General features: G+C 40.0%; 1 protein-coding gene across 4 annotated transcripts in view; it reads right to left on the bottom strand.

The window, feature by feature from the left end:
• LOC111862097 (probable glutamate receptor) overlaps window positions 1–7958 on the bottom strand; it is an 18982-nt gene extending 11024 nt beyond the window's left edge. For 3 of the 4 annotated variants that reach the window (XM_023847208.2, XM_033750553.1, XM_023847210.2), the window contains exons 1-4: window positions 7347–7958; window positions 6615–6820; window positions 4449–4630; window positions 2051–2350 (exon numbers count right to left, since the gene is read on the bottom strand). In XM_023847208.2, coding sequence (XP_023702976.1) covers window positions 2051–2350; window positions 4449–4630; window positions 6615–6792 — 660 coding nt within the window. In that variant the 5' untranslated portion in view covers window positions 6793–6820; window positions 7347–7958. The remainder of the gene's footprint in view (window positions 1–2050; window positions 2351–4448; window positions 4631–6614; window positions 6821–7346) is intronic. The other variant, XM_023847209.2, reaches the window with a different exon arrangement.
• Between the last annotated feature and the right edge of the window lie 10825 nt (window positions 7959–18783).

Consider the following 18783-nt stretch of genomic DNA (forward strand, 5'->3'; position numbering starts at 1 on the left):
ACACAAGACAGAAGACTAAGACGAACTTGGCCAAACGATCTCTAGGAAAACTGAAGCGTAATCGATGGATTACAGCTCTTCAAGCCAACTTAGTACAATAGAATAATTATTGTACATGACAGCAAATTAGCTCATATAATGCAAATTCAGATTGCTAATAAATGATAAATAATAAAAAAAATATTAGCTGTAGTATCATTAAGTTAATTGAAAGCCACATTTCCTAGGAGCATGAATGCATTTTTGTAAGAATCCATAAGTATGGGCCTACACATTATTACTATAATACTGTAACGGACGAATACAATACAATATCCGCAGAAATCTCATCATTACAGAGAAATTCACTAGCACAGTAACAACAGAAGACTTATTTATCAAGTTCACGCTACAGTGTTCGACTTATCATGTAGTTCAGGGGTTGGCACTTATGTTTTACTTTATCGTCCGATTGGTATATTTATGTAGGAGAACCTCACGAAATAATTCTGACGTTAAAATATTAAGTAGCTGCAAAATATCTACACTAAATGAACATCTTCCTTTATATTACTTGTTTGTTTATCATTTAACTACGCTGTCCACACTGAGAACATGTAATGTTGGTACTAGTATAATTAATGAACATGAAGCAGTTAGTGGAATGAGAACTGCCAGGGGAAACCGAAGAACAAACAAACAAAAACAAACTCCGTGGTTTTAGTCCGCAAGCGAACTATACCGGCCGAGCGACCGCCGCATGTAGGCGAAGGAACCGAAGAACTCTGAGGAAACCTGCCCCAGTGGAATTATGTCCGCTACAAATTCCAACTGATGGAGGATGGAACCCAAATCGCTGCAGTGGGAAATTTGGGATCAGCTGCCTGAGCTACATTACGGCCCTTCTTGCTGTTTTAGACGTTGGCCTAATCACAAAATGCACGCAGTTACATTGTCACTAGGTTTTTAATTCGGATATGAGAATCTAAACTCTCGTTCGTGTTCTCAACGGACTGAGAGACACACTAAACCGATTCTGGAGTCAGCTGACTCGATTTTCTCATGCTGTGTTCTAATAGCGCCCAGAATAGGACGGATAGCTCAACATGCTACATATAACAAAAGGGTTTAATCACAGATGTACAGCCCGTATGCATCAAGTTAAGATATAGCTATCCCTGTAACAGGCCGTGGAGGCCCATAGGGTTGTGAAACTTCGAGGTTCCTACATTTGCTAGACAATCGACTCACAGATGGCAGTGAGGTTGTCAGCCTTACACGCCGGCAGCTGTTTACCCCCCAGGAAGATTCCTGGTGCTCATTTCTGTTAGAGCTTGAGTCGACCCCAGGACCATAGTACGGCTGGAAGGATTAGGTCAATTGAAAAATCCAATGAACTCATTGGGAATCTAACTCGCGACCTTCCGGATTGTAGCATGGTGCCTCAACCACCTACGCTACCGCTTGCCCCCTTATGTTATGCCTTAAGGAACTAAATGCATTTATAATCTGAAAAATAATGGAAATTGCATATATAGCCATAAGGAACTAAGGCGACGGTTTGTAAAATTATCAGGAATCTTAGAGGGTTTCTTGCTTGGAATTTAGTGGCATGGTAGCGTAGTTGGTTGAGGCACTATGCTACATGCCGGAAGGTCACGGGTTCAAGTCCCGATGAGGCCATTGAATTTTTTCAATTGACCTAATCCTTCCTGCCGCACTATGGCCCTGGGGTCGACTCAGCCTCTAACAGAAATGAGTACCAGGAATATTCTTGGAATATTCTTGGAGGTAAAAGGCGGCCGGTGCGTAGGGCTGACAACCTTGCCGCCATCTATGAGCCGATTGTCTAGAAAATGTGGGAACCTCAACATCTCACAACCCTATGGGCCTCCACGGCCTGTTACAGGGATATCGTTACCTTACTTATTTACCCAGGCACATATGTTATTACATTCCGTGAGATCCAGAAAGTTTTCGAATTCAATGACGCCTATCAACTGGCGTGTGTTTATTAGGCGATAAAAAGAACGACTGTGCAACAGACACCAAACATTTGACATAAGCTTACGTGAATCGTTAGAGCTTCCATGATGAGTCCCTGCAAGTTGCTTCTCCTTTCATAGTAGTCTACATTTGTAGTTTTTAAAACGTACCGAGCACTGACAGTACCAAACTCATATTTCTGAAGTGGATAGCCATTTCGCACGCGGTACACTTCTGTCAGCTGGACATAATCTTTCGGTCGGTGTGTCACAAACACTTCACTGTTAACCAGCACGTCAATATCAGCAAAGAATGTGTCGATATTTGTTCCCACATTCAGCAGCAACAGCCACACTGAACGTGAGAATTCTGCTTCTCTCGCCATCTGCAAGATTATATATAGTACATCATTAGTTTACGGACAGAATTGCTCGAAATGTCGGAAATTGAACACCGACTTTTGTTCCAGTATTCAGTAAGAACAACAAGTCATTCTGTACAGGATGAATATGTTTGTATCGTCATCTTCAGAAAAAAATAGATAACACATTTGTGTATCTCTTATGATTCTCTAATGGCTTTTGACAATTGTCAACACAGTGATGTTGACAGCGTTTATTGCCTGAGGTAACTCATACTTACAAGACATTTCAGAAGTTGACTGTACTCCTGTCTTCAGGTAACTGTATAGACTGCATCCTGTTGTGTATATAATATTTAATTGCTTATATTACGACCGTCGACCAAGTAATATAGGAATATCTTCAATAAAGACAATAGGTGTTGGTATGTGTCTTACCTGTTTAATATTGTGGCGTGCCGCCAAAAAAAAAACTGGCGATAAAACGTCCATTGATAGGCAACGGCTGCTATAAGAATGTATACTTCAGTGGAAACGCAATACCAACATAGAAATAGCTTAAACAACAAATGCGTTTCCCCAGAAATGAAAGGATATCCATGGAAACGAATACTACCAGCATGTAAAACGGAAACCTTGAACACGATGTTCACTAATCAGTCCGAGTGCACGTTATAAGATTCCAGTTTCGACGAGACCAGTCAGTTCTTAGTGTAGCTTCGACTAGAGCAGAAACCAGCTCGCATCAAAAGAATGGATCAAGACACTTCACCGAGATTAGCGGGGCAAGAAGTAATTGTGATAGTGAAGTTGATAATAACTCTTCTTGCGAGTGTGAAGGAGCTTGACCAATAATCGTCTTAGCCAAATTCGAGACCCGCGTGAATTTACTTGTAGCGTTACATAGGCAACCCGCGACAATTTAAACTTAACTGTGCTACATGTTTCGACCATACAATTGCCAGACGATGACCTAATTATATGGTTGAACCATGTAGCATAGTTACGAGTACGTTTATATTAAACACACAAGACATATAACAACACCTATTGTCTTTATGAAGATATTCCCACATTACTTGTGTCGACGGTCTAATATAAGCAATTAAATATTCAGGCAACTGGTTGTCAGGATACTGACAGGTATATATTTACTTTTATTTTCGAAGCAATCTGCTTGGTAAACTGAGATGTTAAACAGGTGTCACACGGCCTGCATCCAGTAGGTAAGCTCTTCGATACATAATGGCATATACGTGTGTACAAAATAATAATTAATTTTCTTCGCGTGACATTCTGTATGGGTGTAAAACTTGACCTCTGACATTAAGAAAGTAACATAGACTGAACTTGTTTGAGAACAGGGCGCTCAGGAGAATATGTGTACCGAAGAAGGATGAGGTGACAGGAGAATGGAGAAGACTGCATAATGAGGCGCTTCATAACTTGTACTCGTCTACAAGTATAATTAGAATCGTCAACAAGGAGGATGAGATGAACAACGCACGTAACACGAATGGGGGAGAGGAGGAATGCATTTACAATATTGGTAGGAAAGCCAAAACGAAAGAGACCACTGGGAAGACTAAGACGTAGGTGGGTGGATAATGTTAAAATGGATCTTAGATAGATAGAATTGTGTGGTTGGACTAGATTGGTCTGGCTTAGGATAGGGGCCAATGGGTGGCTCTGGTGAACACGGTAATGAACTTTCGGGCTCCATAAAATGTTGGGAAATTCTTGAGTAGCTACAAAACTGGCGGCTTCTCAAGAAGGGCGCATCTCCATATAGTTAATTAGTTAAATAACATTTACTTAGGAAATTAATACTCATTCAGTAGATTAAGGAATTAATTTCCCGGTTTTATGGAACTGGAGGATACAGTTCCGTGTTCACAAAAGCCTTCAATTGGGCACTATTCTGAGCCAATCAGTTAAGCTTCTACATTCACAACAGGTACAATATGTGACTCTCCTTCCATCTGTTCTAACGCTAAATGGCGTCTAAACTTGAGCTTTCCCTACCAACATTTTATATTCATTTTTCATGTCCTCGCGAAATTTCTGTGTCGCCCATCTTATTCTTCTTGAACACAATCTCTGAATTGCATCAGCTGCTTACCTTCTTCAGAGAGAGCATTGCATTTTGGTCATCTGATGCTAAAACATTGATAGGTCGGTTCTTCGGACAGAGAAGGTGTTTCAGAAATGCTTGACCTGTGTCAATGTCAAGGGCCGCGCTTGTGACTGTGCCCTGAGATAGTCTCTTCCTAAGACGTACCAGCATCAGCTCATCTCGTAGCTCTAGAAGACAATGAAATGGGACATTTTAAAAAGCGTTCTGCCTCTAAATGGAACTGAAAACTAAGAAACTAGACTTGTAAAATGGCATGTCTTACATTTTCAACTGTAGTAAAATAAATTTATATACATATGTGTATCCTTTTGTGTCCTTTTGGATCAATACTTTATGGAACCAAGTATTTTGACGCCCCCACGTCTAAAATCCCGCTCTTCATTCGAAGCGTGGGGTTGCTGAGGGAATTATTAAAAAAAGAGGAAGAACAGTAGATCACTGAGGTCGCGGTGCAAGGGCCGAGAAGGCCTACCCCTCATTCATTCATTCATCCATTCATTCATTCATTCATCTCAGTTGTAAGTCGACTATGGCTTGCTCGTGTGTCTTTATAATATTGTGGAGTTTAGACCCGTTGCTAAGCAGTGACTGTGTAAACAGCGGCCGTCGCTAGATAACGCCCGCAACATACACACACGCAACAGTAGAACAACTTGGTTACGCAATCCGTTTATAAGCAACGGTTCGGTAAACACGCTTCCGCGGCACCAGACAACAACGCAGCAATAGAAGCACGTGTTTTCTATGTGGTCCATGCCTAGATATTATGAGCAGGACAGTTTGAAACAACGAGTTAGTTGTTAGTGGGAGTTGTCAGGAGTTCAGTTGAGGGAAGTGACGTGAAGTAGCTGGTTAGTGAGTGAGAGAGTTCAGTTGTCAGTTGTAAGTCAGCCTGTGAAGAGAAGACTAGGAGGTTGGCGTGAAATGACTGTCAGCCTGGGATCCAATTAGTTGAGTTGTCGACGGACAAGGGTTCTGCGCGGGCGGCTGTGACAAGAGGACCTGATCGCAAGAAGCTGAAAAATCTCCATCGATAGAAGTCTTTGCCAGTGTTGCTGGTGGATTGTATAATAGACTAAATATACTAGGCTGTGTGTGTCAGTGTAGTTCCGAGTGGTCAGTAAATCCATTCACCAATCCGGAACCCATCTGTAGTCACACACACACCCTAAAACCGTGACAATATCATACTGTGTATTCGCTGAATATGAAGAAGTAGTTAAGACTGGGATTGGATAGTGTCAACAGTATAATATGACCATGAGTCCGGCATTTTGTTGTCTAGTTTTACTGATAAAAGTTCCTCTAGGCAGTATAAGCTGTGCAAATGGGTTACTGCGGAAATGTTCATCCGAGTTCCAAGTTCGTCCAACTTTTTTCCCCTTAATACTAGATGTCGTTTTGGTTTCCTGTCTACTAACACGCCATTAAATCTCACTTTATTTACAAGATTCTGAATAGTGTTTCTGTGAAGAACAAGAAATAGTCATATGTGAATACCGCAACAGAGGATCTACTTCCTGTTATTGTCGTTGCTGGCTCATCAAAATGGCGGGGAACGGTGTAGTGATCGCGCATAGCGGAAAACCCATGCTTCGACTCAGCCCGCAAATATCTTCCTGTATAAGGCTATTTTTTATTGCTACTGGGGTGGGACTAAGTCCCTTGTACTGGGGCCACTTCTGGTCTATTTTACCAGCCCCAGATGATAGGTGAGGGTGATTGTGGAACAATTAGTGGAATGAAGATTGGCAAGGGAAACCGAAGTACTCGGTGAAAACCTGCGCTAGCGCCACTTTGTCCACCACAAATCCCACTTGACCAGGCCCGGGATCGAACCCGGGCCGCCGCGGTGGGAAACCAGCGACTAACCGCTCCAGTTATGGTGTGGCCTGTATAAGGGTAACAGTAATTTTAGTAATGACACAGCCTTGCCTTAAATAGCACTAACGGAAACGATCTGCAGACTAGTGATTCGAAATCTACTACATAACATTGATAAGTTTTACTTGAAGTCGATTTTTAGTGAGGTTTAAAAGGCGTGCTATTTTCATGGATTACACGTTCCTCAATAAATCTGGCTTTCATTTCATTATAAAAATGTCTATGGTCAGAGTGAATATTTGATATATCGTCGGACAGTATACTCACCATAATCTGTACGAACATTTGAATACAGGAAGAACACACATCCTGACCGGAAGTATTGCTGCAGGCCGATGATGACCGCCGTGGTCTCTAACAGAGTCAGACCCTTGTCCGTCTGACTTCGACACAGCGCCGCCATGCCCAGCACAAAGAGGACCATGTTCCACTGCGGGCGTTTCATAACTGCAAGATGCTATCGTGTAAATTGTCTGAAAATAGAACTCATTACCTTGTAACTCTTGTATATAAACTGTGGTGGGTATTTCCTTAACTTTGAACCATGAAGCATTTTATCTTTGTTCTAGTCCTGCCCAGAACGAACATGCGATTTTGTGTTTAGATCATCATTAATCTATCTTATTTTCATTTATTCTTGACTTAATTTTACGTTTTCAGTTTCTCGTATTATGTATCGCGCAACTGCACGATGAGAGGTGAGTGAACGGGAAGAGAAGTGAAACTACAAGGAATTACCGGTCTCTCAATCGAAATTTGAACGACTAACTCCCGAAATAAGTAAGAATAGTTCCCACTCGTTATCGACATTTGGTGACAATCCTGTACTTCGCAAGTATTGCCATGAGAGTGGGTCTACACCGCTACTGACTTACGGCCCGGTAAAATAGCAGTTGGTTTTCCGAGAAACGTGAACCTCTTTGCCTCACACTGTGAAAAACAAATGTAGTTATTACTAGCACCTACAAACATGTTTATATACTATATAACAATTAATACCTTTATGTGGTGTTAAAATACAGACATATTCACCCACGTTGAAATCACACAGTTATGTATAATGCGCAAGCGCGCATGAAATGTTTTAAATCTTTAGACGTTTCCGTTTCGACGTGTTTTAGAGGAATATGGCCGCCGGCACCAGATCTACGTGTTCTTTTCCCCGCTACTTGTCTTACTACACCATTAAACACCTCGAGAGGAAGAGAGAAACATGTTCACCAGAAACTATTCACTAAAATAACTAAAAACTAAAAATATTGCTAGTTTTAAAATTAAAACTTTTCCAGTTGTGATAAAACAGCCTGTGTTAAAACGATAATTAATAACCTATTAATTATCTGACAGGAATAATTGAAGACTTTGGTAGTCACTGTGCCATTAATTCCGCCATACTCAATAATACAACCTGTTCTCCCTGATAGATTTTCATTATATCAGAACTAACAACATGCTGTAAGTCAAGATGTAAATAACCAGCTTTTAATAGGATTATATCTCGTTATCACAATAGGACAGACGTGCTGGCTATGCAATGTAGCAAACCGTTATTAGAGTGAGGACCGAAAGAAATAAGTAATTGCTTCAGAAGCAAGGCAAACAATGAACATTGCAACACCGACAGTTGCGATGGGCAGAGGTAGATTGTTAGGCGACAGTACGCGTGCGCGTGTCGTGACACTAGGCACTGGCAGGAACTATTGTCATAGCGACATGCATTTTAAATGAATCAAAACACTGCATGACGTCCACGGTACATGTATATCCCACAGTTCGAAGCACAAATCCTTTTTAAATAAATTGCTTATATATGAAATTTTATGAACTGACAAGACAAATTTATATCATAAAGTGATCAGTTTGATCAGACCAATATTTTGATCATCTTAAATTATTCTGCCTTTGAATGTTTTCCGACAGCCTTGTCCGTAAGAACGTGCATTAATGTTGCATAGATCATGGGGTTTGATCGAGTCTTGCAGTCTCTTTGTATAACAATTTCGTAATTCGTACCCTTCATCAAATATCATTACGGCAGAATCAAACTACGAAGGGTAAAATGTAGCAAGCATGAAGACAGTAGAAATGCATACAACATTTTGATGAAAAATATGAAGGAAGGAGCTGCTTACGACACCCTGGAGAAGATGAAATGAAATTGATCTTAAAGAACCAGGGGGTGAAAGTTGATCTGGCTTAGAATAGCGTCCAGTGGTGATGTCTTGTAAACGACAATGAATTTCTGGTTTCATCAAAGCTGGAACAGTTTTTGTGAAAGAGATAGTTAACTTTTGATGCTAAATTATTATCCATGGAGTTACTGCTGTCGCTGAAAGTGAATTTATGTCATCAATATACACGTATATGCATACAGGCGTTGGACAGAATAATGGAAACACTACAGATACTGAAGAAAGCAGTCTTCTGGGATTTGGCACCGTGTATATGTGGTGTTAACCGACGTTTCAGAGGAATGTATTGCCTCCATCCGACACTACTGATTTCACTTGTATACTTGCCCTTCCATCCTTCCTTCACTGCTCTCACATAGCTGTGTATATTTCCAACACCAGTCTGCTTGTATCGGTTCTCACGGTCTCTTCGCTTGCGGATTTCTTATATTTTTCCTTGTACCCTGAAGATGGAGGCGATACATTCCTCCGAAACGTCGGTTAACACCACATATACACGGTGCCAAATCCCAGAAGACTGCTTTCTTCATAGTCATCGCCGTGAAAGCCTCAAATCTTACTACAGATACTGTATACGTTTCTTTATTGATATGGTGTAGGACCACCTTTTGCCTTCCACACAGCCGCAATGCTTCTTGGGTGGACTCGTACAAACTATGAACAGTATCTAGCGGAATTTGACACCAATCTTATCAAAGAGCATCTTCAGATTGCTTTAGAGATGTTGGAGGTGGGGATATGTTCCTCACACTAGTCTCCAAAAGTGACCAAAATGTTTAAATGATGTTAGAATTGTTAGATTGTGCTGGCCAGGGAAGATGCTGAAGTTCACCTTCATGCTCTTCAAACCATGACCGAACAGTTCCAGCTCTGTGAACGGGGCATTGTCTTCTCGTAAATCTGCACTGTTGTTCAGAAATAACGTCTGGATCATGGAATGCACCTGATTACCCAACCTGTCCACGTACTTCCTTGCAGCAATCCGGCAATGGAGGGTAACAATGGAACCAGCAGGATGCTGTACCACGATGTTGCTGCCCAGACAATCACAGAGCTTCCCCCGTGTTTCTCTATTGGAACCGCACTAGGTATCAGGATTATAGAGTTCCTTGCGTGTTCTCCAGACGTAAACTCTTCCTGAGGTAGGGAACAGCATGAAGGACGACTCATTTGACCATATCACACGCGCGTTTCCAGTTGTCTGATGTCCAGGTTTTATGGTCGTGACACCATATAAGCATTACTCCAGTAATTGGAGGTTTATCATTTGCAGCCCTACCGTGAATGTCGGATTTGTGAAGCTTACGTCGGACAGTTTTTGTGGAAAAGGAGACTACAAGATGAATATTCAGTTCTGCTATCATCTTTGCTGCAGTTCCATGTACTTCGAGGCAATTATTCTCAGTGTATGATGTTCTCTTTCTGTCAATGTTGGTCGCTCCACTTGTCTTCCTTATGACTCCTGGGCACGGACCGAGTAGAAACCCCGTTTCTAACAGTACCTCTATTGTTACACGTCGATTCTTTGCCGTTGGAACGTGTTTACCGAGCCGTTGCCTAAAAACTGTTCTGGTATATTTGCCTATCTCGCGGTCGTCGCATAGTAACGGCTCTACATGCTACAATATTAATAAATTCTATTGTTGAATTTCTGGTCTTAAATGTTCATCGTTCTTTTTGCCATTAAGTCTTGTAGTTTATTTTCCAAATTGCGTTGCAAGTAAATTCTCAGGCGGTTTTCTTAGGATTTTGTAAGTATTTAGCCAGGAACGCTTAGACCAGTGATTAACTGAACTGTCAGACCGACCCTCTTACATCATGTAACATTCGATAACAAACTTCAGGCTTCATGATCAATATCCAAGTATTACTGTGGCTTGTGTAAAGAAATCCCTCATGAGTACAGGATTTCGATTAATGTTAAATAAATGACAGTCGATGTATTTTCCTTTCATGAAGTACTCTCTACGTAACGATAAGAACATGCTGATTCGCCCTATGAAATAAAAACACATAGCTAATAATTCTTCTGTCGAAAAAAATGTGAATTTATGTGGTAATATCGTGATAAGTAAGCCCTGCTTCTTGATTGGCTACCAACATGCGCTGTCATAGTTACATCTAATACATAAGCGTCTAACAGAAATTACAGGTATGAGCAATGATGTGTACTTTCTGTCACACGGTTCATTCCATGAGGTGTAATCTCCATGGATTCTGTTTTTTATATAATGTTGACCTGTGTGGTGTTTTCTTCTATAAGCCATTTATGACATAATTCGAAACGTCTTTTTTAACTGCTTGTATTTTAAGATTTATGTTTGAAATAAGTTAAACAAAATTAAATTCTTTCAATAACGTTCTTTGTAGAAACTCAGTACAGAATTCGACCAGGAGCTTGTGAGGTCAAATATGCAGTCGATATGGGTCATGCGTGCATTGTATATAGTTTTCTTTTTCGAATAATGCGCGAGTTTAGTGAAAGGTACACGATATCTTTTCACTCTTACTGAGCGCTGTCTCCGTAATGTTAGTTCTGTCACATTGAGGTGCATTTTTTAAAAAACTACAGTCTTAAAATATAGTACACAAGTATTTATCTTTTCTTTATATATATATATTGGCTTCTCTCATAGTAATACCATCGTCAAAAGTTTGTATAATATTTATTTTAAAGGAAAAAAATCAGTAATTTTGGTAGAAAGATATTTAATACTGCCGTTTCCTGTCAGATATGTAAAGAGTCGGTACCTTCAAAAGAGCAGTACAATTTTTGACATAAATTTCAATCAACTATCATATGTAATTTCTGAGAAAAGTACGTATGCCTAAAGGGACACCTTGCGGGAAAATAAATGAAAAGACAACATGCTACCGTAATACAAATATAAACAAATTAAGGTAAAATAATAAAAAGTAATATTATTGCAGAAAGTGGAGAAAGTGTGAAATACCCACATTTCATTATCACAAGATTTGTAATAAAAAAACTATGATAATATTATTTTCTACGATGCAGGTGACACGTACCCGGTTCAATTACAAATCTGGAACCTGTAACTAAAACAGTTCAATTTGAAAATATACCACATCATATTAAAGTTTGTTAAAATGTTAATATAATGAGAGACCGCTGAAATGTCAACAAATTTTAATATTTTTAAAATTATGGTTAGGATATTGAAACTTCAACATATCTGATATTCAGGACCTGCTACTTCTGCAGTCACATTATAACAAATTAAAATTTATGGATTTAAAAATCATCAATCATAGACTTACAACACTATATCAAGTACGAATTTACCTATTTGTTTTATCAAACCTAACAATATTCTCCATGATGAGTTCAGGCAATCCTAGTCACAATGCGGTTACTTTCAGTACCTGAATTACTTTGTAAGAGATACAGCTACATGACATGAAATTAGAAGTGATTTTTATGGACACTTCTTACAAGAGTTACATAAATTAACTGACATCTGATACGAAAGAATGTTCTCACTTTCTCTCACCACTCGACTTCCATGTTTAGTGCGCTGCTGGTTCAGTGAAGTGTCTAATACTTGTTGAAGACAAAGCTTTTTTGAAACGATGCAAGCAATTCAGGATTATTCATAGTCGTGTGGTTCGTGAGTACTAACATTTGAGTACGCGTGCGTCGGAGCAGCGGACACTCGACAATCGAGTCCAATTAGCAAGGCACCCTTCCCAGTAGGGTGAAGGTAGGAGCAATTTCATTTAGCCCAATCTCGCCCAAATCATAATGCAGCTTAGACAACCTGCTGATGTCATTTCTGTTAAAAAAAAATTAGTGTTACTCAATGCATTAATTCCGGAAGAAAAAACGATCAAGCATGCAGAGAAACTGATAGTAGTGTAGTGGTCAGAGTTTCTGGTTACAAATCCAGAGGTCCCGTGTTCGATTCCCGACGTTACCAGATTTTCTGAGAAGTAGTGGGTCTGGAACGGGGTCCACTCAGCCTTGTAAGGATAATTGAGGATCTATTTCAAGGAAATAAAGGTTCCGGTCTAGAAAACCGATATTAACGGCTGTGGGAATCCGTTGCGCTGACCACGCGACAACCTCTATCCGCTAAAGTTGGCACTAACTTCGCCGACAAGCGGCGGTCGCTCGGTCGGTGTAGTTCGCGTGTGGACTGAAACCACGGAGTTTTTTTTTTTTGTTTGATAACCTCGTCTTATTGTTGAAAGCATTTCAAGTAGAGTAAAGGTAAAGTTGTCCCCGAGCTTAACTAATTAAGCACTACGCCATTAAGACATATGAGGAAAATGGATGTATAGCTCCACATTTTCTTGCCCTCGGCAGCTTCACGCCCTTGCCGCTTTACCTCCATCTGTGCGCTTGTTTATTCCAATTGGCGGATTGTTCGTCCTGTTGTGTTGTGCTTTTAAAGTGAATAACCCATAATAAGATTTACAGAAAGACGTGTTGCATGTGAGATGATGGAACAAGTAACGTTTGATATTGTATTACGTACTTAATTGTTACATAATTCATTGTGTTATAGCTTTCGTATAGGTTCAGCCTCTTCATTCTACACTTGTTGAAAAAGACGCCTATTCGCACGTTCAACTGATGCTGATGGATATCTTGCCTTGTCTTCAATATTCGTGTGGGAGGAAACACGACCTTATGTATGTATTATCACGTGTATTATTGACTATAGACGGGGTTTGGATTGGTAACTGGATTTATTGACCATTTACAGGTCGTAATTACAAGAAATTATAACACTATTGCTGATTTCCACTTTACAAATCACTCAACACTAATATAATCACTAATCATTAATAAGCAAATGTACAAGAGCCGTTGCTGAGTAACGGCTTCGCAAACATGTTCCCACAGAAACGGTTGAACTACAACATCGAGGAGCGGTGTTTTCTACGCGGTCCGTTCCAGGTGTTATAAACAGGACAAAACTTTAATTTAGTTAGTGTCAGCTAAGCGAAGCCTCCCGTGTGGAAGCGGGGTCCAATACCTCTACCGTAGCCCTGCGAGTCGTAGGAGGAGACGAAAAGGAAGTCTCAAATCTGAGACAGTGAAATATCGTCGCGGTTAACACGGGACTCGGACCCGTGAATAATTGCCCTGGCGAGCGCCAGCAGCAGTTGTAAGCGACAGACCCGTCCTCTCGTCAGGGAGAGCGCTCCACATCAAGAAACCCAAAACTGCCTGACAGTAATAAAAATATGCTCGTAAGCCCCAGATGGGTGCTTTATTCCAAGACAGACTGGCTGATTGACCGTCGGTCGTAACATAAGACTTAGACTCGGTTTAGTTAGCTGTGAGATATTCTACAACTGCTAAGGTCGTAAGCAGAGGACATTGTTAGGATCCGTTACCAGGAAACAAATAATGAAAGTATAGAAGACTTTATGTGTGCTGCAGTTAGAGTGATCTTTAGAATGTGTAAACCAATGGGGCTGTTACAATTACCTGTTGTTATGTTGTGTATAAGTGTTAAATAAATCCACTTACCAATCCAAACTTCGTCTATAGTCACTCTAGACGTGATAATATATAGAGACCGTTAATGTATTTAAGACGTGGTGAGGCGAATATTACTTTCATGAGGAAAATACATGCGGGGCATACATCATTATGCATTTCCCTTCAGTACCGCGGCTCATGAAAGAGCTTTCAGTGTAGTTCGATTGAAATAGTTCTTACTATCTGAGAATGTTTAGTCTGTTTCTCTTCAGTTACATCAAAGAAGTAGAACTTTTGAAGATAATTCTGTGTTAAATTTAAATAAAGAGATTTGCGGGAAATTAATTTTTACCTCCCTCTTTATGTATATACAAAGTTGATTTAGGCACACTTAAACAGTAATTTAATATAATTTAAGTAAGCTAATCTATTATAGAATACTATCCTGAATTAATATAATTTCTTAAAACAAAGCAAATGGCTTTTAAATTATCTCACATAGAGAAAATGAAACGCAAAGAAACACAAATGCAAAGTTTTATGAAAATATCAAATTTAAAAAAAAAATCCATGTACGTCTGTAATGACGTAGGTAGTAGTAACGCCATATTGTTTTTTTATGAATACGATATTATTTTGACATAGGCTCACAATAAAAATGTTCGAAGTATCGATGGTATCTTAATGCGTTTAGCTTCAGAAACTACGCACGCTCTTTTATTAAACCAATATTAAGCCTCATGTTATTTGTTCAAGTTCCCCAAATTCCGAAAGTTAAATTGCCTTAAAATGTTTACTTTGTGGAAAGTATGTCTGTGATAAAAAACCTCAAAACGAGATAATGCGAGAGAGTGAGTGAGTGAGTGAGTGGCTGAAAGAAGAAGTAAATACGATTTGATATTTGAGGTTATGAATGCGGCAAATGTCAGGATTCTGAGATGTGACACCGTGTAATTTTGCAGAAAAATACCAGTGTTTCGAAGGAACTTTCTGCTTCCAACTTCAGGGTAAAAGAGCGATGATGAAGGCGGCATGTTACTCTGAAACGTTGTTATTCACCTGTCAAGTCGCACGGCGTCACATCACAAAAGACCGTAGTTAATAATTATTTCCTGTGTTCATTTGCCTAACCCATATTCGGGAGCAAAGGCTCATGGTCACGTAAAAATGGAGAGGTTCGAGATTCTCATTATACGGTTCTGCTGCAGCGACAAGTTCACACTGAAACTGGTGACTTTTGTTGAGAACATAAAAACGTGTAGTGTCTTGTGGTTGCATGAAGATCATATCCAAGTTTTGTGATTTGGTTTAACAGATTACTAAGAGATACATATAAACAACAATACCTTAGGCTAAGTCTGCTTTTATTAGAAAATACTGAAAGTCTGTTAAAATAAATGACATAAATTTAATGAAAATCTTCAAAATTCATGGAAAGTTATTGGTGAAAAGCCCACGGACAGACATAGGTCCATGGGGGGGGGGGCAGCGAGGCTATTTGTTCCACGCCTCTATGGTTAGGGGGCTTCAGGTATACACATATTTAATTTAAATGCTACAATTAATTAATAAATTGAGAAATAACAGTAGTAGGTACAAGTAATAAAACAGAAGAGCAAGTCCACATGTGAATAATCGCGTACCAGAAGAACGTCATATGTGATCACAGATCTACTCAGTTTAATGAAACGCAACTGTGCAAGCTGAAACAGAAATATGGGTATTTACGAGAGAAGTCTGGACTGTATTTTAGCAGAAATAAAATGGCCGATTACTATCAATTATATCGTCGTAAAATGGAAGCTTACTGGTGGAAATAAGCATGAAATGTGTACTTTAATGAAACATTACAAGTTTTATTAACGTTCTGAGACACAGTTAACAGTGAAATATTGGGAAAACTCTTCATATAAAGGTTGACATTAATCCTGTAAAAGGCCATAAGTAGGTAAACTGAATTGTGACAGGTTTTTTTAGGCTTCTTGTGTGAGTAATTTGTTTGATATGTCACGCATATACGTAGTAGTACTCAGTAGGTTATGAGTACTCTGTCTGAACTTCTGTTATCAGTAATCAGATGAATGTTTCATATGGTATTGATTCTTACCATACATTACGTGGAAAAAATTCAATGTGTATTCTCGGTTCTCTTATCAATCTTTACATCGATGTCCTCGAACAGGCAATTATAATTCTTATAAAATCATACAGAGAAAGTTCATTTGTAACAGACTTCATATTTTAAGGAAAAATAGGTTTATAATTTCGCCATATATGTGTGTGCCCCCTTGGTAATAATTTTCATATCATCTGATGGACTTCCACAAAACTTGGTATGAATGTGATGCCACTAGAAGCCATCACATATTTGTGCATTTTAATTGCCTATAAAAGTAGCTTGCCGGTCACGGTAGCCGAGCGGTCTAAGGCATGCACTGTCTTCGCTCGCTCGGAAGCCGGGATCGTGGGTTCGAATCCCACTCAGGGCATGGATGTTTGTGTGCGTTTTTCTGTGTTTTTCTACAGGTAGAGACCTTGCGACGAGCTGATCACTCGCCCAAGGAGTCCTACCGTATGTGTAAGATCTAGAAAAACCGAAGTGAAACGGAGAATTTCATGGAGGTAGGCCTAGGCCCAAAATTGGGATTGTAGCGCCACAGAAAAAAAAATAAAAGTAGCTTAATCAATATAGTGATTAGGGTACGGACGGAACGATAGGGATTCAATATCCACATGAAGGGGAATTACCTCTTCTCCACGGTGACAAGACTGGCTGTGGGGTCCACCCAACCTTTTATCAGATGTGTCGGGGTCTATCTCCTGGGAGTAAAGCACCTGATGACGATCCCAGTGGCCGCGCCATCTAAGGCATGAACCGTCTTCTCCCTCTCGAACACTGGGATCGTGTGTTCAAATCCCACTCGAGGCATAGATGCCTGTGTGCGTTTATTCTGTGTTTATGTTGTTCTATGTGTAGGTAGCGGCCATGGATTGCGCTGATTCGCCCTCCTAGAAGTCCTAACGACTGTGTATAGATTAAGAAACTTGAAAAAGCAGCCAAGTTTCGGCAAAGGACTGTGGGGTCATAGATAGAAAAAGTGCCTGGTTCCGTCAGTTGACCACTGACCTGAATACAGTGCTAAGTTTGAAAATGCATGGAGTTATACTTCCAGTCTGTCGTGACGTATTTCTTAATCGATCACGATGCTACGAGTTATTTATACATGCAATAAATGAAACACTAGTGAATGTCCGAACAACAGTTGGAATTAATATAGATAAACAATTATCCTGAGCTATGAGCATCTTCTTTCTCAATTAGAACATAGTTTTCCCTAACTTTACTATAGAACTTACGCCTCCTTCCCTAACATAGACGTGACATGTTTGAACCAACATAAATCTCTCCATTAAGTAAGGGGCACGCGGTAGTGTAGTTGGTTGAGGCACTATGCTAAAAGCCGGAAGGTCGCGGGTTCGAATCCCAATGAGGTCATTTAATTTTTTTCATTTTACGTAATCCTTCTAGCCACACTATGGCCCGGAGGTCGACTCAGCCTCTGACAGAAATGAATACCAGGAATCTTCCTGGGGGATAAAGTTCGATCAGCAGATAAGGCTGGCAACCTCACCGTCGATTGTCTTCCTTCAGTTGTCTGACCAAAATTTTATATGCTAATAATTTCAGGTTAGATTTAATAATATAGGTATGTGATTTATGCGTGTTTTAATTAAGAACATAACATTTAAATAGACAAAAGGCAGATTTATCGCACCTCTGAGTTGTTGCACGAAAACGAAACGTCGAAAACGAAAGGTCTACATAGGAAATTAACCTAAATCGATATAGGAATTGTAAGCCAGATTCACTGCTCGTGTCGGCGTGCGGAAGGGGAGCTTACAAATTCCGAGCGTGCTGCCACCTTTCGAGATGGCGCTTAAGTTCGTCGTACTTTAAATAATTAATACTAATGACTTACATTTGACGAGGACTGAGTAGATACCAGTGGCCGCTTTTTTTTTCTTGGCACTACAGCCCCAGTGGGCCTAGGCCTATCTCCATGAACTCCGTTCACTTCGGTTTTTCTAGATCTTACACATTCGGTAGGATTCCTTGGGCGGGTGATCAGCCCGTCACAAGGCCTCTACCTGTATACAAACACAGAAAAACGCACACACACAAACTAAACATCCATGCCCTGAGTAGGATTCGAACACAGGAACCCGGTTTCAAAGCGAGCGAAGACAGTACATGCCTTAGACCGCTCGGCTACCGTTACCGGCGGCAGTGGCCGTTACAAAAGTATAATTTGACAAACTCAAGAATGAGCATCCGTTAACTTTTTTATTAGACGAATTCTTTAAAGGTCATTAGTATAGTTCCTCCCTCACCTACAGTTTCTTAGAGTAAAACATTAAACTGAAAAATTAATTGTTTTCTAAAAGACGGTTGATTTAAATACGTCGATTTAATGATAAAGGCGAGTGGTATATGGGTACAGGATTTTCCCAAGTCCTACCGACTTTCGCACATCCATTAATATAATCTAACTATAATAATTTCGTCATTCGAACGTCAGCTGGCCGTACGAACCACTGCCGTGCCTAGTTCCTAAACGATGAATAATCTGGCAAAGTGACACATAGATTAAAACGTATATCACTTTCTTCTGTGATAAAAATTGATCAAAATTTCGCTATTTTCCTGCACCCACTCTTCCCGGACTGCTTACTTGTATTATAGCCCAGCACAGGAGAAGAACATATTCTTGTGACATAAATTACA

The sequence above is a fragment of the Cryptotermes secundus genome, unplaced genomic scaffold (genome assembly GCF_002891405.2).
Source record: "Cryptotermes secundus unplaced genomic scaffold, Csec_1.0 scaffold645, whole genome shotgun sequence".
Lineage (NCBI taxonomy): Eukaryota > Metazoa > Arthropoda > Insecta > Blattodea > Kalotermitidae > Cryptotermes > Cryptotermes secundus.